Source organism: Plenodomus lingam (genome assembly GCF_022343315.1).
Source record: "Plenodomus lingam strain CAN1 chromosome Unknown contig_19, whole genome shotgun sequence".
NCBI lineage: Eukaryota > Fungi > Ascomycota > Dothideomycetes > Pleosporales > Leptosphaeriaceae > Plenodomus > Plenodomus lingam.
In genome coordinates, this window is record NW_027093936.1 from 946,769 (window position 1) to 973,416 (window position 26,648).

General features: G+C 49.2%; 11 protein-coding genes across 11 annotated transcripts; 6 read left to right on the plus strand and 5 right to left on the minus strand.

Annotated features, from left to right (window-relative positions):
- Window positions 1–193: 193 nt before the first annotated feature.
- On the plus strand, window positions 194–2,057 carry IAQ61_004335 (uncharacterized protein; the record flags this gene model as incomplete). Its single annotated transcript, XM_003838940.2, has 5 exons — window positions 194–487; window positions 555–1,390; window positions 1,486–1,652; window positions 1,730–1,824; window positions 2,010–2,057. Coding segments are annotated over 5 exons (1,440 nt in total), but the record flags the coding sequence as incomplete, so codon positions are not given.
- An 8-nt stretch (window positions 2,058–2,065) lies between these two features.
- On the plus strand, window positions 2,066–3,189 carry IAQ61_004336 (uncharacterized protein). The gene is made up of 2 exons (XM_003838941.2): window positions 2,066–2,628; window positions 2,681–3,189. Exons 1-2 carry the CDS (start codon window positions 2,541–2,543, stop codon window positions 3,133–3,135), a joined length of 543 nt encoding a protein of 180 aa, XP_003838989.1. The 5' UTR covers window positions 2,066–2,540; the 3' UTR covers window positions 3,136–3,189.
- Window positions 3,190–4,746: 1,557 nt separating this feature from the next.
- IAQ61_004337 (uncharacterized protein) lies at window positions 4,747–6,492 on the plus strand (the record flags this gene model as incomplete). Its single annotated transcript, XM_003838942.2, has 2 exons — window positions 4,747–5,673; window positions 5,725–6,492. Exons 1-2 carry the CDS (start codon window positions 5,308–5,310, stop codon window positions 6,490–6,492), a joined length of 1,134 nt encoding a protein of 377 aa, XP_003838990.1. The 5' UTR covers window positions 4,747–5,307.
- A 1,738-nt stretch (window positions 6,493–8,230) lies between these two features.
- Window positions 8,231–9,754, plus strand: IAQ61_004338 (uncharacterized protein; the record flags this gene model as incomplete). Its single annotated transcript, XM_003838943.2, has 3 exons — window positions 8,231–8,563; window positions 8,618–9,280; window positions 9,350–9,754. The coding sequence occupies 3 exons, from the start codon at window positions 8,231–8,233 to the stop codon at window positions 9,509–9,511; spliced, it is 1,158 nt and encodes a 385-aa protein (XP_003838991.1). The 3' UTR covers window positions 9,512–9,754.
- A 397-nt stretch (window positions 9,755–10,151) lies between these two features.
- Window positions 10,152–12,588, minus strand: IAQ61_004339 (uncharacterized protein; the record flags this gene model as incomplete). Its single annotated transcript, XM_066096301.1, has 3 exons — window positions 10,152–10,640; window positions 10,697–10,911; window positions 10,969–12,588. Coding segments are annotated over 3 exons (1,869 nt in total), but the record flags the coding sequence as incomplete, so codon positions are not given.
- Window positions 12,589–15,503: 2,915 nt separating this feature from the next.
- On the minus strand, window positions 15,504–17,408 carry IAQ61_004340 (uncharacterized protein; the record flags this gene model as incomplete). The annotated part of the gene is made up of 5 exons (XM_066096302.1): window positions 15,504–15,700; window positions 15,758–16,289; window positions 16,357–16,883; window positions 16,931–17,137; window positions 17,198–17,408. 5 exons carry the CDS (start codon window positions 17,406–17,408, stop codon window positions 15,504–15,506), a joined length of 1,674 nt encoding a protein of 557 aa, XP_065953620.1.
- A 904-nt stretch (window positions 17,409–18,312) lies between these two features.
- On the plus strand, window positions 18,313–20,169 carry IAQ61_004341 (uncharacterized protein; the record flags this gene model as incomplete). The annotated part of the gene is made up of 1 exon (XM_066096303.1): window positions 18,313–20,169. The coding sequence occupies one exon, from the start codon at window positions 18,313–18,315 to the stop codon at window positions 20,167–20,169; it is 1,857 nt and encodes a 618-aa protein (XP_065953621.1).
- A 21-nt stretch (window positions 20,170–20,190) lies between these two features.
- Window positions 20,191–21,177, plus strand: IAQ61_004342 (uncharacterized protein; the record flags this gene model as incomplete). Its single annotated transcript, XM_003838946.2, has 1 exon — window positions 20,191–21,177. The coding sequence occupies one exon, from the start codon at window positions 20,191–20,193 to the stop codon at window positions 21,175–21,177; it is 987 nt and encodes a 328-aa protein (XP_003838994.2).
- Window positions 21,178–21,259: 82 nt separating this feature from the next.
- On the minus strand, window positions 21,260–22,362 carry IAQ61_004343 (uncharacterized protein; the record flags this gene model as incomplete). Its single annotated transcript, XM_003838947.1, has 4 exons — window positions 21,260–21,928; window positions 22,011–22,157; window positions 22,227–22,298; window positions 22,345–22,362. The coding sequence occupies 4 exons, from the start codon at window positions 22,360–22,362 to the stop codon at window positions 21,260–21,262; spliced, it is 906 nt and encodes a 301-aa protein (XP_003838995.1).
- Window positions 22,363–22,729: 367 nt separating this feature from the next.
- On the minus strand, window positions 22,730–24,728 carry IAQ61_004344 (uncharacterized protein; the record flags this gene model as incomplete). The annotated part of the gene is made up of 2 exons (XM_003838948.2): window positions 22,730–23,546; window positions 23,603–24,728. The coding sequence occupies 2 exons, from the start codon at window positions 24,726–24,728 to the stop codon at window positions 22,963–22,965; spliced, it is 1,710 nt and encodes a 569-aa protein (XP_003838996.2). The 3' UTR covers window positions 22,730–22,962.
- Window positions 24,729–25,139: 411 nt separating this feature from the next.
- Window positions 25,140–26,486, minus strand: IAQ61_004345 (uncharacterized protein; the record flags this gene model as incomplete). Its single annotated transcript, XM_066096304.1, has 5 exons — window positions 25,140–25,619; window positions 25,666–25,829; window positions 25,882–25,957; window positions 26,023–26,295; window positions 26,346–26,486. 5 exons carry the CDS (start codon window positions 26,484–26,486, stop codon window positions 25,140–25,142), a joined length of 1,134 nt encoding a protein of 377 aa, XP_065953622.1.
- Between the last annotated feature and the right edge of the window lie 162 nt (window positions 26,487–26,648).

A 26,648-nucleotide genomic window follows, 5' to 3' on the forward strand; every position in this document is an offset into this window, starting at 1 on the left:
GTTGAGGCTGTGGACCTGCATCGTGCTTGCCAGTCGCGACACGAGAAGAGGCCGCTTTGGAAGGAGCCGTCACGACACATACGCGGTGTCACGTGTACAGGCCTCAATCATCACGTGTGCAACAATTGGGGCATCTAGACTTTATGAAATTCTGTTCCGATGCAAGTCTTCGCTAGGACCTTGTTGCGAGCATCGTCTGTGGCAAAGGGATGATGCCCCACGTCATCGGCGTGTTCTCAATGTGACCAATCAGAGGCAGCTTGTTCAAGTATCCGTCCGCCCATATCAACGCCCGTACGCATTTCTCAACGTTCTGTACGCATCGCCATATGCTCGCAAGACTCAGAGAGCATCCTCTTTCCATCCCAAACTTTTTCTTTCGGCAACATCGAAATGTCATAGATACGAACGTCAGAACGTATCTGGCCCTTACAAAACTAGGACATTTACATTGCCCTTGCGGCGTGTCTACTACAGTGAAGCACACGTAAGTTACCTTTGACTCGACTCAATCGATGCATGGAGCCCAGTACTAACCGTTTGCTCGTTCCTAGTCTCTCGAATTCATGGCTTTTGCCACAGAGGCCACTCGCTGGCGAGCGCTAGTTACCCGCGATGCCACTGCAAATGGCCAATTTGTCTATTCGGTCAAATCTACCAACATCTATTGTCGACCGGCGTGTCCAGGGCGCCTGGCTCGTCGAGCAAATGTTGGGTTTTATGAAACGCCATTAGATGCAGAAGCTGCGGGTTTCAGAGCATGCAAAAGGTGCAAGCCCAACACCGTCATTGAGGATCCACAGGAGCGTGCAGTAGAGAAAGCATGCTCGCTCATCAAGGAAGCGTTGATGGAAGACGATTCCAAGATATTCCGGCTACAGGACTTAGCAACTAAGGTGGGCCTCACTCCACGCTACTTCCACAAGATCTTCAAAGACAAGACTGGTTTCACGCCCAAAGAATACGCAACATACAAACAATCTCGCCGCAGCAGCTCTAGTACAACCCCGGTATTGCCGACACCGATAGAGAGCAGCATGCCAGTGTGTGGCTCCAGCATATTTGAATTCGATGATATGATAGATTATGGAGTCGACTCAGACGGAGAAACGACACATGCATGTTTTGCAGGGCAGTCAAATCCTGCCCTAGAGACAGGTGCTGAGAGCTATGTGAACGATGCCGACCAAGCCTGGTTTACAGAATTTCACATGATGAACGACACCTTACCAATCTGCGCGTCCGTGGGTGATTGGCAAGTAGATCCTCTTGCAACACTGCAAAACCCTACCATGCTCTACGACCACAAGTCGACAGCAACTGTGTCCACCTTTGAAATGGACGCAGCTGCTCTGCTCAATTGCGATAACATCTCAAGAATTATCCCAATGTAGCCAGAGAAGAGCGACAAGAATATGCTTGACATGATCCGTGGATCAATATGCTCTATATTTTAGCATAAGCACCGAATAAGATTGTTCGCAGGCGGAGCTATTTCGATATCACAGTCCATCGTGTCTATCTTTCAAAGGGCCGCGCCTTCTCGGAGAACGCTTTCGCCCGTATTGTGAATGCGCGAAGGTTGCGCGAGCTGGCAGGTTTACATAACGATCCTGTGATGTTCATTGTTAGCCGAAGCCCCAAAAAGACACGTAAATTGTGCGATGAAGGCAAAGCTCTTCAGAGACCAGTTTATAAGCAGCGACGGCATAGCATATGTCGATGCTAGCCATACCTTTTCCGGCTCTTCCTAAAGATGTAATGGTCGATGTAATTGTCATCTTTGAGCATGTGCGCAGTGAAATCCTGCCTGAAGAAAAGCTTGTACGTACAGTGCGAAGAGAGGCCCGGGCGGTGTCTGTTCTCTGAGATAAATTTCTGAGCATTCATCCAGTATACTTTGCAGAGCTCCTAGAGCTATAATAGTGTGACGACATCACAATCTCTATGGCAGAGCGTTGTCCGTCATGATGTCGCGGAAAGCTGGTGCAGCTAAAGAAAAGTTGAAGGTTTTCGGAAGAAGGAGGCTGCGAATCCCGAAGATCAACCGCAACTAGTGAGGCGCTAAGTCATCTCCTGGAAGCAACAACTTCCAGCGTGTGTGTATCCACTCATCATTTCGCAGTCTCTGGCCGATCAATTGGGAAACATGGTACGACGTCATGGATTTCAAAGTGAAAATGACTTGAAAACCCACAACAAAATTTCTATGTTCTCTCCTGATACATCACGTTATGGCCATCTAAGGTGACGAGGCTCACGAGATGTCCTGCAATTGTCGTACGGTCTTCGGTGAGGCTCAATTGCCGAGAGCTTCGCCGGAAAACAGTAGCTCAAAGTTCCATTTTTGAACTGTTGAGACTTGGTGATTAGATCGAAAAGGCTATAGACCTCATCTTCTGTCGATACGTCATAGTATCCGGTAGCGCCGCACACGAGTACGCATGTCATGATCTTTCTTTTAGTTGCTCCATAAGATTCATTTACTTCAATACAACCTTCGACATCATCATTCATACACCAAAGCACAATCAAATACCATGGCTCCTGGCGAAAATCTTCCAGACTTTCTCACCAACACTAAACTCGATGCCTCTTTTGACAAAGACATCCGAGACACTCACCTGAGTAGGATATAATCAACAACCTAGTTACCGTCCAACGCTCATGATCTACCCAGTCTATGATTACGATGCCCAGGACAGTGAAGGCAATCCCGAGAAATGGCGATATGAATTATGGTGTTTCTCCGATGATCGCGTCGTCTATGCGATTCACGGCGGTCCCATGGCGGGCCGCATCAACTACCAACGAGCAACATACCAATGTATACGTCCCGGCGAACTATGGCAAATCAATTGGCTCGAAGAGACGGGATCAATTGTGTCCGCAGTTTACGATATCCCAAACAAGAAGATGACGACCCTGATCGCGTTCTCTGAGGGGCACTGGAAGAGGGCGAAAGAAGCGCTGGGCGATAAGAGGAAGAAAGAGGATTTGGGGCGATGGAGGAAGCTGGCGGAAGTGGGCACGCAGACCAGTCGGTTCATGCTGTCCGAGCAGGCCCACGTTATCGAGGTCTTCAAAGGGAAGGGAAGTCTGGTCCCCATTGATGAGAGCGACCCGACGTTTTGATCAGTCAAACACGGGCTGTATAGATGCAGCTCGAATCCTGACCATGCTGGCCACGCGTACACTGAATAGTATTAAAGACAGTCATCATATTACTCAAACATGTACGGTTCTGCTATAGTCCCAACGTGCTTCTGCGTACCTTGCATTACGACTTGATAAAAGGAATAGGATAGCCCCTCTAGAACAAGTTGTGTAGCAAACGAAAGTGGCACAGTACTAGAGCTGGTGACACCCTTCCACAATTCGGCGACCAAGTGGCCTGCGCGCGCTATCTCCCCTGTAGGCATTACAATCATAGAGACGGCAAGTCAGCGGCAATAGCCCATGTTGATAGGAACTGTCAATGAATCGTCATGGTCTATTGATGCCCTACTATTACGAAAGCGTCTTGAGGGCGCGCGTAGTTGTCATGCACTCAAGTAGCTTAAGTTGTACGATCAAACGTAATGCGAGTACAAAGGCTGCATGGTTTAGTATGACGAGATAGTTATTGAGGCCAGCTTTCCTCCATCGTGTTCGAGAACTCCTGACCAGAAGTTGTGGTAAGGAGAATAACACAATGGTCTCATGGAGGGTTAGCGTATGTACACCGTATCAGCATTCTATCGCCTTCGACGACATGAGGACCATGCCGATGCATATGGACCTGACTAACACAGAAAGGCCTGTTGTGGGGACTTGTCTTCACTCCAACTTTTGTCAATAAGCCCGTAGGATGCCGCTGGTCGTGCACTGAAGGTGAAGAGAGAAAAAAACTAAGCGTACCCCTGGGTTGACTCGGTTTGGTTTTGGGAGGTCCTCCTCCATGTATTACCTATGTAGAACCATCATCTGCACCAGCCCCGATCAGTTCATACAACACATGCTGTCCCAAGACGCTACGTAACTTATCCACTACCCGTAGACGGAAGTCGATCCGGCCCGCATTCGGTTCAGCCCTAAACCATGTCAATAGAAGCAAAGATCGCTGGTTGTGTTCACGAGTAGGAAGGCCCAAATTCACAACGACAATGTCAACAACAATGCAAACAGAAGTCCAACAAACACAGAGCACCCTGCTTTTCTTGCTTTTGCATGGTAGGGGTCGGAGGGGCTGCATCCACCTGATATGCGTGTGGGGTAGAGGCAGTGTGTACAGAAGCCACTAACTCAGCCTGAGACGCATTGCTGGCCAGGCTGGCCCACCCTTGGACGCGTCTCTAAGCGTCACAAACATGACGACGCCATGTTGGCTTCTGCGTGAAGGAATGAGCTGGGCGCGGTTAGTCTGCGTCCAGAGGCTTCCAAACCTTCTCGAAGGACGTTAACAGGATCTTATGGCAAGGGCACTGCGCATCACTGTACATTGCAAGCGTCGTGAGTGGGTGAGGAAACTGGAGCAGACCGCCTGTTCGGAGTCCGATGGCTGCTGAAGCGCCCAGATTCGCTGCTATAGGGACGGTGAGACTTGTCATGTGCAAGTTGCCAGGTGTGGTCTCACACTCTGGGCAAGCCCACTCCCAGCTTATGCAAGCCATCATCGAGCGCGCGAAAGGGCGGAATGCCAATAGCTAGGTATGGTATCTGACATTGGGTAGGTGTCACTCCAGGCGCACCACCACGATCCATCCACACAACCACTATGCTGCTATTCAAATGCGCAAGAAAGAGGAGCCTCTGGTGTCGCCGTGTGCTTGAGGGATCAAGAGGATGCAATGGCCAGTGGCCTAGAATGCCGTATGGCACTTGAATCCTCCGCACCTGTCCTCAATACTTCCCTTCTTGGCTTTCCATTCTACTGCTGCGCATGCCGCAACTAGCTAGCGCCTCAGCTGCAACCCCATGCCTTTCACCGCACTTGGCCCCCCGTTCCTTTCATGCAGCACGAAGCAAACATCGGTATGACAGGGGCTGCGGGCACGACGGGGAGCCAGCGCGCCCTAGGCACGGGTTCTCTCCTTCCAAGATTTCTTGGAGTGGTTCATCAGCTGGCCCCAGCCTAGTGGTTGGTTCCTATGCTTTTCAGCCCGCTGTCGCTCATTCCTCCAAGGCATCACTCCTCTTCTTTAATGTGACTACGACTGAAATATCCCGTGTCCGCCGTTTGGATGTCCTCAAAGACTCTGACCATCTCTGTCGCTCCCAAGTTTTGGCCGTCATTGCAGTGAAATAACCAATACCCCACAGCCCACCATGAATAGAGCAGGATACAGAACACAGGACCACCTTGAGCTGTTGCGAAGCTCAGCCTTCGAATCCGAACATGCTTGGCTTTACGACACATCCTACTTGCAGCATGAAGCGGCAGCTCTGGCACTGGAGCGGGAGATCGAGCAATCACATGCCAGCATATCGCCTGATGACAACTCGGATGAACAGATCCGAATCCTCAAAACGCAGATTACGATTCACAGAGAGAGACAGAGGGCATTGCGACCACACCTGGAGAGTGGAAGCGATCGGATAGATGAAGAAGGAAACGAGTGTGTTTTCGTTCCTGCACCCAACCAATGGGGTGCAAATGGCGATTTGGATGAAGAGAGCGCGAGCTTGTCAGCAGTAGGTATTCTCTTCGTCTTCATGTCTAGGGTGGTGTGCTGACTCACATAGATTCACAATCTTCTCACTTGGCAGAAAACATACTCACCAGTATCTCATGCGCCCCTCTACGATCTTGACGAACTCCCCTCGCCCGATATCCCTTACCACTCACTACTCGACTCTTCTCAACCCACAACCACATACCATCTCCACCGTACACGAGAGTGGACTCCTCCTGGCTCCTCGGGCTTCAGGAAATACGTCTACTCAGCCAGGGATTATTCTGACAAGTACGCTTTGTACATGCTCGAAGCTATGCACAGAGACGACAGCCAAGTCAATGCTGCAGACTTCTTTCGGGTCGCGGAATATCCCCAGCCTTGCATTTCCATTTTACTTTCAGGCATCGACAAGCAGCGCATCTCCCACTCTTCACCAAAGGATGCGGCATACAAATCGCGATGCATCCACATTCGCGGCCCTTTCTCCCAAGACATCAAAGAGTATCCCGATCGCCAGCAGAAGATTCCGTGGTCACCACGCCGGTTCACGTACGGTGGTCGGCGGTTTGTATGGAAGCAAGGAGACCCACATGACGATGCCATGCCAGAGACACTATACGAATACACAAATCACTGGGCAAAGCCAGGAAGTAGGACAGGCAAGAGATGTGATGACGCAAAGATGATCAAGCTGGTCTGGGGCGAGAAGAGACGGAAGGGCAAAGTGGACAGCTACACGATTCACTTTAAAGGTGGAATGGATCAGGTCTTTCGAGAAATACTGCTAGCCAGTCAAATGTCGAGGCAGGTTTGCCTCTTCACGGCTATGGAGTAATGTCTCATGGCAGAGATTGAAGGACCCTGCGAATAATGTTCCATCACTCATTCTGCTAGCGAGGCGACTTTTGTACCATCTCCTTTGGGTACGGCATAGATACCATTTCTCTTCATTTTTTAGGATCTTCGCTCCTTTCACAAGAGCCTGTTTCAGGGCGGAGGCCATTACTAGACACGATGACCACACCGTCAATATATCCACATTCTCAAAGTCGGCTTACTACATGGCCACACATCCTAATCACCGTAGCCAGGCAAGGCTCACGGTATTACACACAAGACTTTACAATCGGTAGACAATCGCGGAAAACTGCCCATTTTCATTTCATAGGTCAAATCATACAAAATGGCAAGGAAAGTCCTCACTCTGAGTCAGCGTCAACTTGGCAGACTGTAGGGTCGCAAGAGGCCACACAACTGCTCACGTGTGTACAATTGCATGGGGACATGACCGCGAGGTAAGTGTTGGCATACCAGGTCCCCCATGCCTATACCGCTATCCCATTCGGTAGTCGGGTCCGTGGCTCGCGCACGCCTGCAGCGCCATTTGCATGTTTCAGAACAGTGGTCTGACTTATTTACCAGAGTATAGTAATTTACGACTAACGTACCGGTAGTAATGCTCCGTCGGGTCGATTCAGCGGAGCGATTGGCGTGGTTCCCACGGCGTGCTCGTCATGAAATGTATGTCAGATCTTAGTGTGTGATGTGGGTAATCGGCGAAGGCGCATCTGGGCTGAGTGTGACAAAGCGGAAGTTGAGGGCGTGTGTGGGTGTGGAGAGAAGACTGGGACTTGTTGCCAGATTGTGGATTGTCAATCATAGGGTCTGGACTAAGGGCAGGTTGGACGTGGGGTTCGAGGCTCTGACTGGGCAACGTGGCTGTTTCGTATCCTCTGTATTCGGACGACTGTGAAGTACAAATACCGTAAATAGCTACATGTACCGGTACCTACTACCATACGGTGGTCATCCTCGCGACACCGATTTCAAAAACGCCTGTTTTTCAAACTTCACCACCTGGCACACAAGTTTCTCCAGATATTACACATACCCATGTCGGTCTAAGCGCGCATAGCTTCTCTACCATATCTACACGTGTCAAGCATCATCAGGAACACTACATGTCAGCAACGACTGGCACTTTAGCCATAAGCATGCGGATTACTTTGCATGTTTACCCGACAGACTACTTTTGCTAGGCCTAACATAGAATTTTGGGAGCTAAAACGCAAGAACCGATGATCTGGAAAGGCAATCTGCTTGCTTCTTCTCGAGTATAAAGGCATGCTATGTAGAAACTACGGAAGATCGTGGTGAAAGGGTAATGGATGTGCTTTATTAGAGGCGATTTACCCACCCTTTCCTAGGCAAACAAAATTATCAACAAGGAAATTGCACACGGTACTGGTAGCTTACGACAAAACCCAGAGTAACAATTAGTGTTATAGAGAGCTCTGTTTGATCTTTATCTTTACAAGTAAGACTTATATTTGAGTTGTAAAGATGAGGAATGTTTTGCCCAAGCGACTGTAAAGGCGAGTGTCCAATGCGAGTTGTAGTTCACCTTGACCCCGCTGCACTAACCGCTTGGAGATGCATCTCTAGCGACTCGGTGCAGCTTACTCGGGTATCTTTATGAATTGCTATGCAAGCCGAGCACAAAGTAACTGGCATCTGCGTTCGAGATCCCTTGGACTTGTTCTCAGGAAAACCGCAAGGGAAAGCGATCAATCATGGCCAGAGTTGTGAAGGAGAAGTCACGGCACGATCTTGACGATGAGGCGCTCGGCAAGTACCTCCAACGAAACATAACCGGTGTTAAGCTTCCAATCGTGTCAACAAAGATTGGATATGGCCAAAGTAATCCGACTTACTTTATCGACGATGCAGGGAAAACTCGATACATTCTGAGGCGTAAACCAAGCGGGACGATAATATCGCCTGTGGCGCATCAAGTGGATCGGGAATATAAAGTTCTCCAGGCACTGGGTACTATTGAAGGGTTTCCGGTACCGAAAGTGTACTGCCTGTGTATGGATCCTAAGATTATCGGAACCGCTTTCTATGTAGGATTCTATAGCCTGACAACAGCCTGTAGCAGCCCACTAACGGCGAAGTAGATGATGGAATATGTCGAGGGACGAATAATCACCGATCCAAATCTTTCCACCCTCGAGCCAAAGGATCGTCGTGCAGCCTGGTCATCGGTTGTCTCGACGTTAGCCTGGCTACACTCAATTGATCCTGACTCCATTGGCCTACATGACTTTGGCAGAAAGACCAATTTTTACACTCGGCATTGCAATACCTTCTCCCGAATCGAAGCCCAACAAGCAAAAGTCAAGGACATAAAGACTGGTAAAGAACTGGGTCGTGCGCATCCGGATTTTGACGAAATCGTGGATTACATTCGCAAACATGTGCCCAGTGATCGCACTAGCATCATTCACGGAGATTACAAGTTTGACAATATCATCTTGCATCCGACAGAACCTCGGGTCATTGCCATCTTGGACTGGGAGCTTAGCACAATCGGCCATCCTCTTCTAGATGTTGTATACGTTACAGGACCCTACTGGAATCGTGCAAGCTCCCATGGCGTCGCTGGAGACTCCAGGGCTGAAGCAAGAGATGACCAGGGTGGAGAGGTGTATGACTCAGAAAACCAGAGGGAAAGTGGGATGCCAAATATGGACGAGCTGTTAGATGAGTACACCAAGATCACAGGATGGAATCCTAGACAAGACCAATGGGAGATTGCAAAAATCTTCCATTTGATGAGAGTAAGTATTTATTCGGTCCTGCGGTTCCAAAAAAAGATACTCTTTATCAAAATCTAACAGATTTACCAGGGCAGCACCATCGCGCATGGTATCCAGGCCCGTACAATCAGCGGCCAGGCCAGCAGCGACTTCTCCCATGTCTACTTTGAAAAGAGCAAGCAAGGCTTGGATGCAGCAATAGCCAGGGTACGCTCTCTCAAGGAGAAAGAAAAGCCGAGCAGCAGTCTCTGAATGAAGACACAAATTACAGGGTCCAGGTGCGGCTCTGAATCAGAGATGGTGCCGGGGAACCACGGAATCACCCTGGTCAGTTGACGGGGCTCCAAAGAAGGTCGTCCATTCTCTCTTAACACGGTGATATATGCATATACGCTCTAGAGCGTACATCATGCATTATATCTGAGATCCACGGAGACTGAAATTCTGGGGTATGTCGCAAGCACTACTCATGTGGATCAACATCAAACTCTCTCGACTCAGAGCTTTCCCCCAACCGTGCAAATATACCAAGGGAAGGCTTAGGGTAGACAAGAAGTGCTTCATAGTTGACGACCGTCAAGTAACCATGTCTTTAAACTCCAATGCTTGTTGTTATCATCCTTGGCATCGCTAGATTTACCTCTGCCAACCCATGCATCTCGACTCGCATGTCCCAAACGGTCAAGAGATGATACCGCTCGGATCTAGAGATACGCACCATGATTCCAATTGATCCGTTGTTTCGACTTCCGCAGATTGCGAGACTGTTGAGCTGTTTCATGTAGACTTGCCCCGGTGTTACCAAGTCTGGTAGCTGTGGACCGAACGTTTTTAGTATCAGACCATGTCAGAATAGACGTTTTAGGAAGGATAGCCAATATGCTGATGCATTGAAATGTTATCGTCTATCATTCTTGTAGACTTTTAGTGCGTTATGCACCTAACCCTATCCCGAAGCTAGACGTATAACCTGACTAATGAATCTGCCTGTAGTGTTTGAGTACCATCCTCCCCTTTTATTTGACGCCGATGCTATGCAAAAGTTGAAGAAATGGAAAGAGAAACGGTAAATCTAGTAAAAAATCTCCGAGTATGTCGCGGCAGGTGATGAATATATTGGGAATCGCAGTGTCCTGCTGGCGACTCGGTACAGAAGAAGAGAAATGAAAGATGAAACGAAATTCTATGGCGCTAATTTTGAAAGAGTGTTATGCTGCTTCAAGATGCGACATGAATGCATGCTTTAACAACGAATGAATTTGACATGGGAAAGCGGGTAGGAGGCCCTGGGTTGTGGATTCTTCCGTGTTCTGCAACATGCTCATGCCTTGATTGACCTTGCAGAGGCTAATGGTCGTTGACGTCCTCGTCCATATTTGGGCTGATTTGGGAGTTAGTTTGATTCAAAATTCAAGCAAGATTGAAGGTAGAACCTACTAGATGATGTCGGCAACGTACACGGCCCTGACATGATTGAAGAGCACGTAGAGCCACATGGTAACGATGGCGATTGATAGACCGTTCGCGACATAGAGTACAGTCTCGTCCTGGAGTGCATTTCCTATACTGATGGTGGCGATGACGAATCCTGTGTTAGGGAAGACCATGGCCCACCAACCCAAGTGAAAGTACACTGCCCATGAATTGAGAACCTGCGTCTATGTTAGTAAAGTTTCCTGGGACGGATTTTTTCAATAGGGACTACTGACTGCAACAAGCGTGATCATAAAGAACCACATGGCGAGTACCCAGAGGAACAGCGCAACGACAAGAGCCATTGTGCGAAGTACTTTGGCGTCGATGAGACCGTCCATCTGTAGATCAAAGTTGTCCGGGAGGGCGTTGGCCATGCCAATGAGGGCAAGGCATGTGAAAGACGGTGGGCCGACGGCGATGAACATGGCCCCACGGTGCTCACGGTCTGGATAGCCAACTTGCATAAGCCTTCCAATGTAATGGGCATACATCAATATGGCCACCGTAAATCCCAATCCTTGACAGCCAAGTCCAGCCACAAGAATTGGCATTCTAGTAGTCACGGGCTGTTCTTTTGCGATAACCGAGGCAATTGTTCCTGAAAGCATGACCGGGAAGATTGGCAGCAGCCATGATGGCATGAAGCTGGCCAACTTGTAGGTATGGACACAGAAGAGGAAGGAATACTGAAAGCTGGCCAGACAGAAGGTAATAAATGTGTATGCCCAGAATGCCACAGACATCGTCGTGACGGCCCATTCTCGGTTCGGATGATCCATCTCGTATGATTCAATGACATACTTTTGTGTTGATGTAATAAGAGTTGCAATAGAAAGGAAGAATGGCCCTAGGAAAAGACCCTCCCGCTCATGCATGATCGAGCTCTTGAAAGTACCAGCATACTTGGTAAAGCGGATGACCATCGTCAAGCTGATCGCCGTGAAAAGAACAATGTTGAGAACATAGAATACAGCACCGATTGTGATCAATCCAGGGAAAGAGTGTGGCTGGATTGATATCAACGTTGCAATACCACCGGTCGCCATCGTCAAAGTATAATTGGCCCAGGTGAAATGTTTAATGCGCTGGCCAAAGGTAAGATACGGTTGGTTGGGATCTTTCTTGCCTGGAATCTTTGTGTGCTTGTCCCAATAAGCAGATGGGTCTTCATGCTTTTGTTTTTCGATATCAATGGAGTCTCGCGTTGTTGATACCGACGGTGGTGGTAACGAAGATTGCTCCTGAAAAGGATTTCCTGGTTGTGATGGCCTATCCTTCTTGTCCATCGAGGACCTATAGGCATCAGCAGACCCAGGAAAGTACCTAGAACCGGATCGATATGAATCACCTGGTGTCTGTACCCAGGTGCTGGAGCGAGTGGTCTGTCCAGACTGGTACTGATCTTGTTGAGGACCCGATGTAGGCATGTACTGAGCTGGCTGCTTTCCGTGCTGTAGCGGGGCTGGGAAGGGATTGGACGCACGGGTCTGGTTGTTCACTGGTCCCTGAGAATTGCGTCCTTGCGGGGGATTTGACAATCGTGGACCAGTGGGTAGGCCAAACGGTGCTTGGTGTTGTCCTGTTGCTACACGAGGGCCTGATAATTGTCCATACTGGCCTGGCTGCTGAGCCGAAGGAGAGTATTGAGGTTGCTGTTGTGTGTTTGGATAAGAGTATGGACCTTGCTGTTGGTCTGGCCGAAGAGGATATTGGTCTGAGCCATGAGTAGGGTCGAAATCGGGGTTGGATGAGGGTTTGTTGTCGAAGGACAAACCTTCGGGTTGGAATCGGGTGTCCATTGTTGGCGTATGTAATGTGGTGTCCTGCACCTTGAGGCTCAACGAACGACGATGCTTGAGATGAGTAGGAAAGATCGATGCATGTAGAACAGGCGAGTAATAATGAAAAGGAAGAGAAAAGAATGCACCAACACCGAGCCGTTACAAGAGAAACAATGATATAAAATAAGGGATGGAGGCAGTGTATAAGGAGCACTGTTCAAGATCAGCAAGGTCGTAGGCAGTGTAGTTCAGATCGGCCCTGTTTCGAACCGCGCAACATCCTGAGCACTAAGACTTCTGGCGGTTAGCAACCCAGGTTCAAGCAACGTTGTAGGGGTGCAATGGAATCTCCTTGGGCTTGGCTGTTGTGAAGGTGTTGCGTATCATCTCCTGGTATCCACTTTGGGGCATCAAATAAGCTCTGTGCTCCTACAATGCACGTGCATTTGTACCTAGAGCTCTCTGCGATCTTATTCGCCTCGACACGTTGCATAGCAGGGGAATTGTACTCTTGGCAGAGCGGACACTGACAAGGCAGTTGACTCCATTGCAGTCGCCCAGTTCGCACTGTCAGTGCTCGTATGTAGAGAGCTGCGGATCATTGTGTGGAGAGAATCATTCGCACACCTTACGCGGCTTAATTCAACGTTTCGTGATGCTTACGTTGCCCAACGTTGCTAGGTCCTTACGCATGTGACAGACAAATCGTCGGATGGTCCACCAACACACAACTAGGAAAGCCTGGCGAGGAAACGATCATAGAATACATACGCTCAGGACTTTGGAAATCAGAACAAGACCGAATATGACAAAGATGAGAGGATTAAAGGGTGTGAGGACAAGTGAGACAGTGACGGTGTGAACCAGAACTCAGAAGACATGCTATGCTTCAACGGATGGCTCATAGGGCAGGCGGTCTCCGGTCCGTAACATGAAGAAGGGTGCGGACTAACATCTTCCCATGATGCCCAGGGCGGACTCTAATCGCGGGAGATAAGCAGTCTGGGAAGAAGATGCGGCTCAAGTCGTTGAGGGTGGTCATGATTCGCGATGCAGAAGGGGCGGTTGAAACATGACGAAACGCCCAAAGCGGATCCAACTGTGTCGACTTGATGCTAGGGGGGCCTGCGCCAAACGTAACGAGCTGGAAAGCCCCCCACTGTTATGAAGTCGATGAAGGTGTCCCGGACAGCCTTGTCTATAGATAAGGTCGATCAGACTCTGAAGCTAGCTCCTCACGGGCATTCCTGGACCTCACAGGCCCACACAGAGACTTGGCCGTGCTCTTACCAAGCCTAAGCCCTAGGCACAAAGCCTATCTCGACCTCGTGGAAGGCGCTGTGCCCCTGCACGGTCCAGAAGCATGCAAATGGGCGATTGTAAGATGCGAGGTGGCTTCTGCGCAGAACCCCATGGCCACGAACACCTGATAGCGCCCGTTGCAAAACACCAGATAGAGTGCTGTTACACGTATAGTATCTTTTGCTACAGTAGCTTGTGTCTGCATAACAAGTCCATCGATAGACGGGGCAATTCGAGACATTGTCAGACCAGACACGATGTACCAGTACAGTGGATTGCAAGCCAGGGATAGCGGAAAGGGAGAGGTCGGCGAAAGACCCACAATTCATCAGAAAACCCACAGCACCGAGTACGCGTAAGTTAGGTAGCACGTACCGTACACAGTCGAGGATAATTTTGATTTCTCGTGGCAAGGAGGCACAATTAAGGACCGAATAGTTGGCGCAAGGGCCATTGGGCAAAAGATCATTGGGCAAAAGATCAACGAAAGAGTTGCTTTCCCTTTGGTTTGGGCAATGTGATAGGAGGGTAGGGGCTCGGGCTCAATCACGTGTGTCGGTCCAGGAAGATCAATACTCCGGTGGCGCTGTGCCCATTGACATCTTCAACATCTACCTAGTTCACCATCTGTCGGTTCCTCATACTAAAGGATATGCAGATAAGTGTGTGCACAGCCAAAATCGAATTTCTCGAATTTTGGTCCGAGAATAGCCAGATAGCGCGTCGTTGGGAAAGAGCATCATATTCAAAGTGAAACTGAACGATTCAAGTTAGGTGGTATGACCAATCAAGCAAATTGTTGGAAGAGGCAGAGGCGCCATTTAACCCTAACATGAACGCGCCTGGCCCTGCAGGGATGAAGTTGGGAACTCTCATGGTAGTTTAGGGGATCTGAACATCAACAGTTCAACGTTAGAACATGCCAAGTCTAGCCAAGAACCCCTGCGCTCACTCATACAAACTTTCCGCTTCCTCGCAGCTGGTGTGGTAGTGCACCGTGAATCGGCTTCAATGGAGGTACAGTGGGTGTTTAGGATGTTCGACTATCACGGGAGCGGACCGCTCCAGCCGGTAGCTGCGGCATCCCTCACATTACCGTAGACTTCCTAGTGCAGACCTGAGACAAAGTCTACGATATGAATACCAGAAGATACTATCCTTGAAACGATGTAGTAACTATATATACTGACATTGTGGCAAATGTCCGATAAATACGAAGCAAAGATTCAAGATAGTTAACATCATTATCCCCTTTAGTCTGACGCCGAATCAGTCTGTGCTATCTGAGTCGGCCCTGTTTGTGGCATGGCTTGCTACGATCACTCTTGTCCAGTAAATTAGCTCGTACCGATAGTGATATCAGCACGACTTAAGTTTGTCGGTCGACAAGGTTCGGAGGCCTTGCGAAAAGAGTCCCGATATACAGTGTATAAACTCCTGCGAGAGTCTGTTGTACAAGGGGATCCTGCGATCCCATAATGCCAGCCTGCATCGATGCCACATACGATCTTGCGGAGCGCTCGGCAGATCCGAGAAATACCGGATGTACAGCATAGTTCACATGTTTGGATACACATTTTTACGGAACAATTACATCTGCAAACATCTGTGGGTTCGGGCCAACGATTGTCGATGCCCGAACGGCGAGGCGTTCTCGAAAAGCGTAGCCAAAGCTCGTCGCTCGGTCATGACCGGTTCTCATCGGCAAATCTGACGTTGTCCTTGGATTCCCGCTCGGACTGCTCCAGCGGAAGGACTTCTATCCTTCTAGCCTCCGGCTTGGTGAAGGTATCATACAGATCTACGTCATCAATCTGATCCATGCTTTGAACTGGGAAAATCATGTTCAAAATGTAGAATATGACAGCACTGATTGCGAATCCTACATGATACAAATGTGAGTTGACTTTGGCCTTGGCAACAAATTGGCATTGCTTACCGATGAGGAAAGCCATATAATATAGCTGTATCAGTGCTCTCGGTGGCTGTGCATCTCCTCTGACACTCACCACAAGGCCACCAATGGTGGGTGCCCATCCACAAATCCACGCTGGTATCGCTCGCCAATTCAACCCCTTCCAGAAGTAGTAGCTCGAACCGTTTGTGCGATACAAGTGGCTCAGTCGAATCCGCCGCTTTCGTAACAAATAATAGTCACAGGTCATGATACCGATGATTGGCGCCAGGAAGACTGAAAACGAGGACAGCACAGAGATGAAAGTCTCCGCTCGATTGATGAGTTGCCAGGGTTGAACTATCCACGCCGCAAAGAATGTGATGATAGCACCGCGTCGTATGTCGAGATAACGTGGCCAAATGCCAGCCAGATCAATACCGCCAGCCACAGCATTACCGCAAATGTTCTCAAACATCGCCGTAAACGCGAAACCTGCGGCTAGGAAGAAGACAGCCGCACGAGCTTTCGATGATCCATCACCGTTATCCATCATACGCATGAGTAGATCTGGTGGCTATAGGGCGTAAAGTTGCGAATCAGCATGTTTGTTTCTCGATGTCTTGACCAAGATTCACACTTACGTTCCAATACACCTCACCATAAATCTTCTGCGCCGCCGAAGCAGTCACAAGACCTACAAGTGAGACTAGGATACCGGTAATGACACAACTACCTATCGTGCCGATCACATAGTGTCTGCGAGCGCGCGCATAGCGGGAGAAGTCGGATCCATTCGTTATGCCGGCAGCTAGCCCACCGATACTCTGATTGATGCCAGCCAGAATCAGCCACGAAGTGCCAAACGGAGATCCAGCAGGGACATTTTGTCCCGAATTCCAGAGTGGGCCTACGCCCTTTGCCACTGCGAGAGCCCAGATCATCCAAGCCAGCATTCCAGTGCCACACCATATAACCAAGATCAAGAATGGTATCTTGAATCTTTCGGGTCGAAGCCAGAGAAAGGGTGTTGATATGATCCAGAAAATCACAAAGCCAAGAAATTGGTCCGTCGTGGTCGGCATATCTGGCCCAAAGGTATTCTTCATACGTGCATAAGAGGGCCAAATTGCAGTCAGGCATACTGCGATAAGCCGGCCACCGTTCCAACCTGACCGAAGTAAGTCAAAAGATCTCTCAAAAGGATGTTGAGCATACATTGAACTGCGTTCCAGATGAAGTTCAGCATGATTCTTTGCGCGAGTGGAATAAAACTTCCTCTCATTCCCCAGCTATACCTATTTTGCACGGTATATCCAATGTGCCACTTCAAGCCAACCGCAGCGACAAGGGTGGAAAAGAGAGCTATCAGCACCCTACTCACAACGATGATGAGCATAGATTGTGGCACAGAAAGGCCCATGGCTTTGCGAAAAGTTAGTTAGCACTTTTGCTGTGCATGACATGTATAGAATGACAGCATACTCAGAAAGGTATTTGGCGTTTGCCAATTAGCGAGATTCAAGGACGCGATCGCCCAGAAGCCGAAGAAGTTGAACCATCCCCAGGTCCTTCGACTCGGCGGCAAGGGTATGAGGTCGTGATTGCTCCATGCATCTGTATACTCATGTTTTCCCTCATCGCCCTTCACACGTATAGCCTGATCAAGCGCCACAAGTTGCTCACGTAACGCCATGGTTGTTGTATGTGTAAAGTGGATGAATTTTCAAGAAGCAGAGAGAAAATGAGCGTGTACCTGTAGATTGGTCATTTGAGCCATCTCGGCATCCTTCATCCGAGTATGCAGCTATGCCGCTCTCACTGATAGTGCTAGAGTCAACTCAGCATACCAAGATAGATCTGAAGCGGAGAACAATATGGATTAGGCATCTCATCCTATGTGGAATTCCAGATCCAGCTTATTTGCATGCTGTTGCACTACCAGGTTAGCATATCCATGCACCAATGATTAGCTACAGATTATGCACTGTAATATAGAGAGTAAGAAGCTGCGAGGCATCCATGGGTTGACACAAGAGTGGGGTTACCAAGGCCCGAAACCCGCCACTAGAACCCCACCCCCACTAGTGCTCTGAAATCTTATCAGATCCTGAGATTGCACATTCAATTGGTGAGAGACACTTCTTCTTGGAGATACTGATATCTTCGTGACAATGGCTACTGTCAAGACTTTGAGGGTAGGCGTGGATGTAGGGGGGTAAGCTGCTGAAATCAGAGACGTAGATGACCTAGTAGGCTGATGAACTTCGTGTAGTACAAATACCGATGGTGTGATTATCGATCCAACAAGAGCACACGAAGAGGATCGTGGAATTGTAGCATGGTAAGGCCGAACATCGGTTTTTTAGTGTTTGATTCAGCTGTGACTGAAAACCCGCGTCCTCTCGGTAGCTGATCATTCCACAAGACGACATTAAAAATGTTATTTTGCAAGACGACCTCAAAGATGGGCAAAATATTATGAACTGCTGAATAGACATCTTGACTGTCATGTCAAAGATATAAGCTTACCCACAATTAGGCACAAGGCCCCGACGACATTGAATCCCAGCCATGGAATTACGAACGCAATCACTTCCATGTTCGAATCCGTATCCATAGATCCAAGATCCATAGCCAGCGTAACCATCGGAACAACTCACTTCGTCAACGCCGTAGTGACAAGAGACTCAACACGCCTCTCCACGGTCGCAGTCCTTCGTCTCTCTTCTGCCTATAGCAAATACGTCCCCCCCTGCTTAGACTGGCCGGCGTCTTTGCGCAACATAGTCCTCGGCCACTACGCGCTCGTAAAGGGTGGGCTAGAGGTCGATGGCAGTCTAATTTCCGATATCAAGGAACAAGAGATAGTGGAGCAATGTAGGATCATCAAAGAGAAGAAAATCCAAAGCATCGTCATTAATGGGGTCTTCAGTCCAATAGACACCATTGAGAAGCAGGAGGAACTAGCAGCTGAGATTGTCAAACGCGAGCTAGGAGAACAAGTCGATATCGTCCTTAGTAAGACAGTTGCAAATCTTGGCTTCATCGAACGCGAAAATGCCGCCATCTTGAACGCATCTATCCTGTCATTTGCGCGCAAAACAATTGCTTCGTTCCAGGATCCAATTAGGAGGCTTGGGCTGAATTGTCCTGTCTTCATCACTCAGAACGATGGGACGATATTGAGTGGTGAAGCCGCATCTCGTTTACCTATTCGCACCTTCTCTTCCGGACCAACGAACAGCATGCGCGGTGCTGCATATCTCATCGGCCAGAAGCTCAATGAGGCGATAATGGTGGTCGACATGGGTGGCACAACTACCGATGTCGGCTTGTTGCTGGCGAACGGATTCCCGAGACAGCAGGCAGCTTATTCGGAACTATCAGGCGTGAGAATGAACTTTTCCTACCCGGATGTCAAGAGCATTGGTTTAGGAGGTGGGAGCCTGGTGAGACGATTGGATGGACAGCTCCGGGTTGGACCAGAGTCTGTGGGTTATCAACTGCCAGAAAAAGCACTGGTATTCGGTGGTGCTGTACCGACAGCTACAGACTACACTGTTGCTGCTTCATCAGAGGTGAGGATAGGCGATACCGATAAAGTACGCGGAAAAGTACAAGAGACCGACATTCAGGACTTCAAGAAGGAAGTTCAAGATATGCTCGAGAGGATAATCGATACGATGAAGACTGCACCCGAAGATATACCAGTCTTGCTTGTCGGAGGCGGTGCGGTCATAGCCCCAGACAGTTTAAGAGGCGCAAGTCGAGTTCTCAAGCCTCAGTGGTCAGGGGTGGCCAACGCCATTGGCGCAGCCATGGCACGAGTAAGTGCCCTCGTCGACACTGTAAAGTCAACCGAGACACATACCTCCAAGGAGATACTCGCGGACATCTGCGAAGAAGCCAAGCAAAAGACCATCGAGGCCGGAGCTTTGGCAGACTCTGTCACCATCGTCGAGGTTGAAGACTTGCCTTTACAGTATGTGGCGAACAAATCGCGCTTCATTGTTCGAGCGGCAGGCGATTTCGACTTTTCGCGGGCAAGTGACTTCACGGACCTGAACGTCACCAGGGATGGAGAGGTCTCCTCTGCATTCGAGGAGGACGCCACGAAAGATGACATTGCTATTCCATCTGACGACGTCCCCCCGGTTGAAGACCAAACACTGCTAGAGGTCGACATTGTCACGTACAAGCCAAAAGTTATCAATCGCGAATGGTGGATATCGGAAACCGATCTCAACTGGATCTCGACAGGTTGTTATATTCTAGGAACTGGCGGCGGAGGCTCCCCGTATTCGACGATGCTGCGGGTACGGGGGATATTACGGGCGGGTGGGAAAGTACGCGTGATCAGTCCGGACGATCTGAGAGACGATGATCGAGTAGGATGCGGTGGCGGTGCTGGTAGTCCCACTGTAGGTATTGAAAGGCTACCTGCTGATGAGTGAGTTGTTCTTGGTCTGAAGAATATGCACGATTTAACCGAGATCGACAGGATGATGGATGCGCAGACCCATCTTTACGAGCTGTATAAGGGTGGAGCCGCCACGCACATTATACCCTTGGAGATCGGTGGGATGAACGGTCTGCAAGGTCTTGTACTGGGTGCATCAACTAATATGAACATTCCATGCGTGGATGCCGACTGGATGGGTCGAGCGTATCCCACGAAATGGCAGACCACACCTGTTGTATTTGGTGAGCGCGAGATTGTCTTTGCGCCAGTTGCTGTGGCAGATGGCAACGGAAATACACTATACATGGGGTCAGCGACGAGCGATCTGAAAGTCGAACAAGTCATAAGAGCAGCACTCAGCCAAATGGGCAGCGGTGTTGGGACTGCGGATGCACCGGTCACTGGGGCCGAGACAAGAAGGTGGGCTGTTGAACACACAATCTCTTTATCATGGCGCATTGGTCGAGAAGTCGCACGCGCTAGAAAGGAGAATCGCATCGAAAATGTTGCAGAAGCCATTATTGATGCTGTAGGAGGATCCGATACCGGGCGTGTCCTCTTCAAAGGCAAGATCGTAGGTGTGGAGCGCAGGCTTTACATGGGACATGTTTATGGTGAAGTAGTTATCGAGGGGGCAGATGCCAAGTACCACGGACGCATCAAAGTGCCCTTCAAGAACGAGAACATTGCCGCGATACACATACCTCAAAGCGGAGAGACCAAGGCTGGAGAAGAAAAGAACGAGGATGTACTGGCCATCGCACCAGACTTGGTAGCAGTCATCGATGCACAGAATGGCGAGGCCATTGGAACTCCTGAGTATAGATATGGCCTACTAGTTTCAGTGATTGGCATTACTGCTAGTGAGCGTTGGACCAGCCCCAGAGGTGTTGAGCTCGGAGGTCCAAATGCCTTCGGGCTACACCATTTGGATTATCGACCGTTGGGCAAGTTTGTGAAACCAGTCAGCGTGATTGACGAATATGATGGGCAGGCCTGATCACTTGTCAAAGTAAGATAGCAGTGGCACTCCGATAGGAATGAGATGGCCAATTTTAGGAACCTTAGAACTGATATGACCTTTAAGACGCAGCATCTGCAGATTTACTCAGCCCTGGATATAAGGGCATGATGATCTTGACAACAGCTTCATAGCTTGTGAAAAGGATGCCACCACTGAACACTGTACGCCCTAGCCGCATAGTTGTACCCTTCCAAAATCCACGTATACCATAGTCCAGCAAAACGCTCTTCATAGCTTCGAGAGTAGTGGTACCCTTTGCGCTTTGGCTACGTGTCTTGATGACATCGAAGGGCTGGGTGGATAGCGTCGTAACTACACCAGCCACGGAACCGTTGGCAAAATTGACCAGAGTATTTTGTTCGATGTTTTTTGTCTTCTCGTAGTCCTTCAGGATATTATAAGTTCCCATGCGAAAGGCTGTGGCAGATGCTTGTTTGAGAGTGGTTCCTGCAAAACCTCGGTACAATCCCAAGATCCCATGCTCTTTCCAGATAGTAGCAGTTGCATGTAAACCTGATCGAAATCTCTTCTCGTGTCGTGCGTCATCAATAAGTGCCGTCTTGATACGTTCTGTCGGCGTAACAGCTGTAATGGATGCTACTACTCCAGCAGTCATGCCTGCCAAAAGATTTCGTAATGGTGAGAGGGTGCCCGTCTCAGGGTCCGCGAAACTTTCCTTGATTTGATCGAAGAAGAGAAAGCGCACTGCATCTTTAGCTATTGAGCCCTACACTCCGAATTAGCATACATCGGATGCGACCAGCTGGAGTAGTGATAGTCGTGCAGGATTCGGCCGGGAAGATACTCACCACGACAAGCGCTCCACAACCTTTGTACAAAGCCCTAACGCCTTCCTGTTGGTAGACCCCAGTCACAACGGCGAACGGATTTCGTGGTGTCGGTATGCCTTTTTCAGCTCTTAGTTGCACTCGAGTTTTCGCGAATTCCAAAGGGTACTACAAAAGGTATCAGTCACGTATTTCTGCGACGCAATTCTGTGGCAACAGGTCGCCAATTGAACATACAGATAAGAAGCCTTCAATTCCTCCTGCTATACCCCCGGCAACCAAGGAAACTACGGCCGGTGTATTCTTGTCCTGCAAACAATGAACATTTTGTTTTACACATGTGTGGAATTCCTACATTACTGCCTGAAACCATTGGACAGCGGAAAGGGAATAGGAGCGACGTTATGTTGTTGTACTGGCACTGTGTTTGTGCCGCAAGATTCCGTTAAATAGTCGCGGATGCAGGTACGTGTAACTTAGGTAGCCGATAGCCGAGCTCACACAAGCGCGGCCTGCTACTTTGATGGCGGCTGGGACTAATCGATAGCGCGTCAGTTGCGCGCTTCTAATTGAATTATGTTTCAAGGAATCGTTTTGTAGTTAAGAAACAACCTCGCACGAAACAGTTACACGTCTAGTTGGTGATATGACAGGGTTCCTCCACCGTGACGTCAGTCAGATATAATCACGTGCCCTTTTACGATGGCGTTTCACCAAAAAAAACTAAAAAACTTGCATCGGCACCACAGAATAGCCTTGAGACTCGATAGTCTAATTGTTCAGCTCTTCACCTTCACTAGATTCTCCCGACCAGAACCTCGTAGTACCTAGTACTACTGGTAGCTCATTGCTTGACGCTTACCCAGCAATGTTAGACGATTGTGAAGGAACAAGAGTTGAGACGAAAGGTGCATAGGCGCAAGTATTAATGTTGACAGAAATCCATTGTCCTATAAATTGTACACGTTGAGCTCTAGGACGAAGCATCTTCCATGTCTATCAAGCTGCCGAACCGATTATCCCTCGCAGCAGCATATGCCTCTAACTTCCCATCATCATCGCTATCATCCTCGTCTATTATGCCTCGAGTCCGCCCCAACTTCTTCAGCACATCGTCAACGTTCCAAGCTATTCGTTCCGCACCAATCCTCGCACCTACTAGATTCGGCGCCCCTGGTCCCAGCCTCAAGCCGGCAAAACGGCCGGTGACAAAGAGCGGAACATCTTCGCTCCACATCAAATCGTCAGTTAGGCATGGGAATCCGCCGACGCATTCAATCGGGTATTCTTTGATGATCGATTGTAGGTACGGTATAGTGCGGATATCGGACTGAACACCGGTAGCGAAGACGATGTAGTCAATGGCCGGAAGTGTAGCCTCAGGCGATGAGGTGGTGCAAGACCAAGACTTCAGCACAGGGTCCCATGACAGCGACTGAAGAGTAGTGTACGTATGCATAGCAATCTTTCCACTTGCAACATGTGCGTCGAGGATTTTGCGATAGCGCGGTGTAATGCTACCTCCGTTGCGAGCTCGCGAATACATCTCGAAGCGTTCTACATGATTAGCTTCAATCCTCATAACTATCATTTACACATGGCATTCAACGCACCTTCGTCGGTATCTGCTGTCCAGAATTCGGCTTGCCTGAAGTTACGGAACTTCCCCACCCAGTCCAAGTCCATATCGAAATACTTAACCTTTAGCGGTCCTCGCATCAGGAGCCACACTCGGCTGACTCCACTTCTGATGGCGACGTCTGCAAGCTGAATGCTTGTCAGGCCGCCTCCAACGATGACTAGGTTCGTGGGTCGGCGAGCTTTGACCTTGGTCATAACGTATGAAGGCGGGAAATGCCTAACGTGCAGAGCGTGCGCAAAGCCTTCGTGTGTGGTTTCGTTTGGCAACCCAGGAATGATAGGTATGGTAGGGGCGTTTCCAGGACCGACAGCGAGTATCACAACGTGGGCATAGTGCACCCCAAGGTCGGTCTTGATGCGGAAGATCTTCTTTTCGTCCTCGAGGACATCGTCTGATATTACGCTATCGTGCTCAACGTCGTGCATGGTGCTGATGACATCATATTGAATATCCGTCACGCGTTCACACCTCAGCATGTCGTTGCTCAGGCCGTAGCGTTGTACAACTTCTGCGCAATGACACTCGAATAGATTGGTACTTGGGGTATAGTAATCTTTACGATCTCTTTCGTCAACATCCGGCGTGCGTCCTAGGAATCTTCCCTTCCCATTCAGCTTCTTCTTTTTTCTGTGCTTGCTGATCTCTTTGCCTGCGCAGCCGGGAAGTGCTAAGAGGTCCTTCTCTCCATTCTTCTTTTCGTAAGCGTACCCTAGAAGGGCATCGCGATCGGCAGGGTCCACATGGAAAAACATTGGACTCCGTAAGAAGTCAATGTTGAAAGTTTTGAAAAGACGTTTCCATTTCGACATCCAGTCACACCCGTCAGCGTCCAGAACGAGCATATCTAATGCCTCGTTTGAGGTCGAGCTGTCTGGTCCACCATCAGAATCTTCAGGTGTAGAGGGTGGTGAAGGTAAAGAGTCTTTGTTCGTGCGGTAGTTCTTGATATTCATCTTTCGCCCATGTTTCCGTATCCAGTGGTACCGCTCATGCTCGTCATCTGTGAAAGTTGCCGAGGGTGTGTGCTCACGAAGTCTCGCAGCGACAGCTAGTCCAGCTGGACCGGCTCCCACAATCAGGACGTCGTGGACATGCATCTTCGTCTTCGAAATTGATCTTATACGTATGAAAAATAAGGGGAAAAAATGTTAATTTGCAGGACAGAGTAATGAGGTACGGAGCATTGCACCTGAGTGTTTGATGTACCTTGATGGCGAGGCTCGGGGTTAGGCGCGTCCATCCCTCCATCATGGTGCTCTTGCATGACGCGAAACGGGAGCCACTCGTAAACTGTCAATTCTTCCTCACAATAATGGATGAATCAATTAATCAGTGTTCTCTGTATGTGTTCTGGCCTGATGCATGGTGTAATCAGGCGGAAAGTGTCGCAGGGGGGGGGGCACTGTCAAGTATGCGAGGCTGCAATGCGTGTTATCTTAAATCTCATTCATTCGTAATTGTGTCGGATGGTATTGAGTTGCTTGGGTATTACTGCATCTGGCATGCCCTCAAACGGCATGATAAGGATCTTGTTGCCTTATGCCTTCGTCAGTACTTCGCCAACTCAAATGAGGGGCCGGGTTTGGAACTGGAAGTGACCTCCTCTCTTCCATTTCAATGACGCTAGTAATGAATTGGGGTTCCCTGCTGTCCCCATGCTGCTTCCCCAGTACCCCATTGATATCCTCCTGGCTTTCCATGCGTTTGAAAACATCTCGAAAGCCTTTTGGTAACTGACAGGCTCTTTGAACTCCGCTCGACGATGCGTTGATGTTACGAGAGGCTTGCATCCTCGAAGAGTATGTGTTACCCCCATTGGTCGGATCGCTCCAGTTACGGAGCTTGAAAATGCGTTGAACGAGTGGATATGTCAACGGCAGGTTGGCGCAGAGGATTGCGGTGTATGATTCCCTGATATACCATATGGTCCATTGCGTTCCGAATGGATGCGTAAAAGAGTAGTATTTGTTCAAAACAGCGGCAACGATCTAGGAGTGATCAGTTTTGAAATGCACGCAGTGAGATGGTACGTACCGTGAATGCGCCAATGAGGAAGATCATGAAAAGAATTGCCTTGTTCTTCTTCGGCAGACGAACTTTGAACAGTAATGGCATAGGTATGCTTATGATGATGAGATCGCTCGAGATGTTGAAAACAGCATTCGTGATGAGGTGATTCGTCGCAGCAGAACATTGGCCTGGTTCAGTCAACAATCGTCATCATGTCGAGAGACTGGGGAACTCTGTTACTGGAGTATGTAGGAACGGCCCAGTATTGATTGAAAGGGCGACACCATACGCCGAAGTACAGTACTTCCATGGCGACCTGAAACCATGTTAGATTACATAGCAGATTTCCGCACCCCAGAGGTACTAAGACTGCGAACCTACAAATGTTAAACCAACGTAGACTGACGTAGCTATGACCACCTTGTGTTGAGGCAATACCATTGTCATACGATTGTACATGAGCAATAGGCAAGTCTTGATGAGCCAAATGGTAAGAATCTGCATCTGTTCCACCACCAAGACTAGTTTTGACCCGTAGATGCGGTTCTGAATTTCCAGAGCTGAGTACTGAGATACATCATCGCCGGGCGGAATGAGGTTGCTGCTGGTCTTGGTGATTTCGTGCATGACTGCAATAAGCACCGAATCCGTAGCCTGTTTCGTGCGTTAGTAGTAGTAAAGCTCACGCACTGCGATCTGCTTGCCATGGCTACTAATGTCAGATAGTCGTCCCATTGGAGGAGTTTCCAACTGCCTCTATGTAATCTTCGTGAGATCAATCGGACGACGATGACGACCCAGCAGAGGCCGTAGAAGATGCCCGTCTCTGGTTGTAGAACCGACATCTGCGGTTTTGCGCGATGACGCCAGAGCAGAAAGGAACTGGACAATGGATAGTGAAGAGGTCTTTGTAGTCTGTCAGACCAACACTAGCAACCGCCACTGTCGATGGAGGTTTGGCAACGACAGTGGAGTGCGGGAGCAGGCTGCACAGATAACACACAACT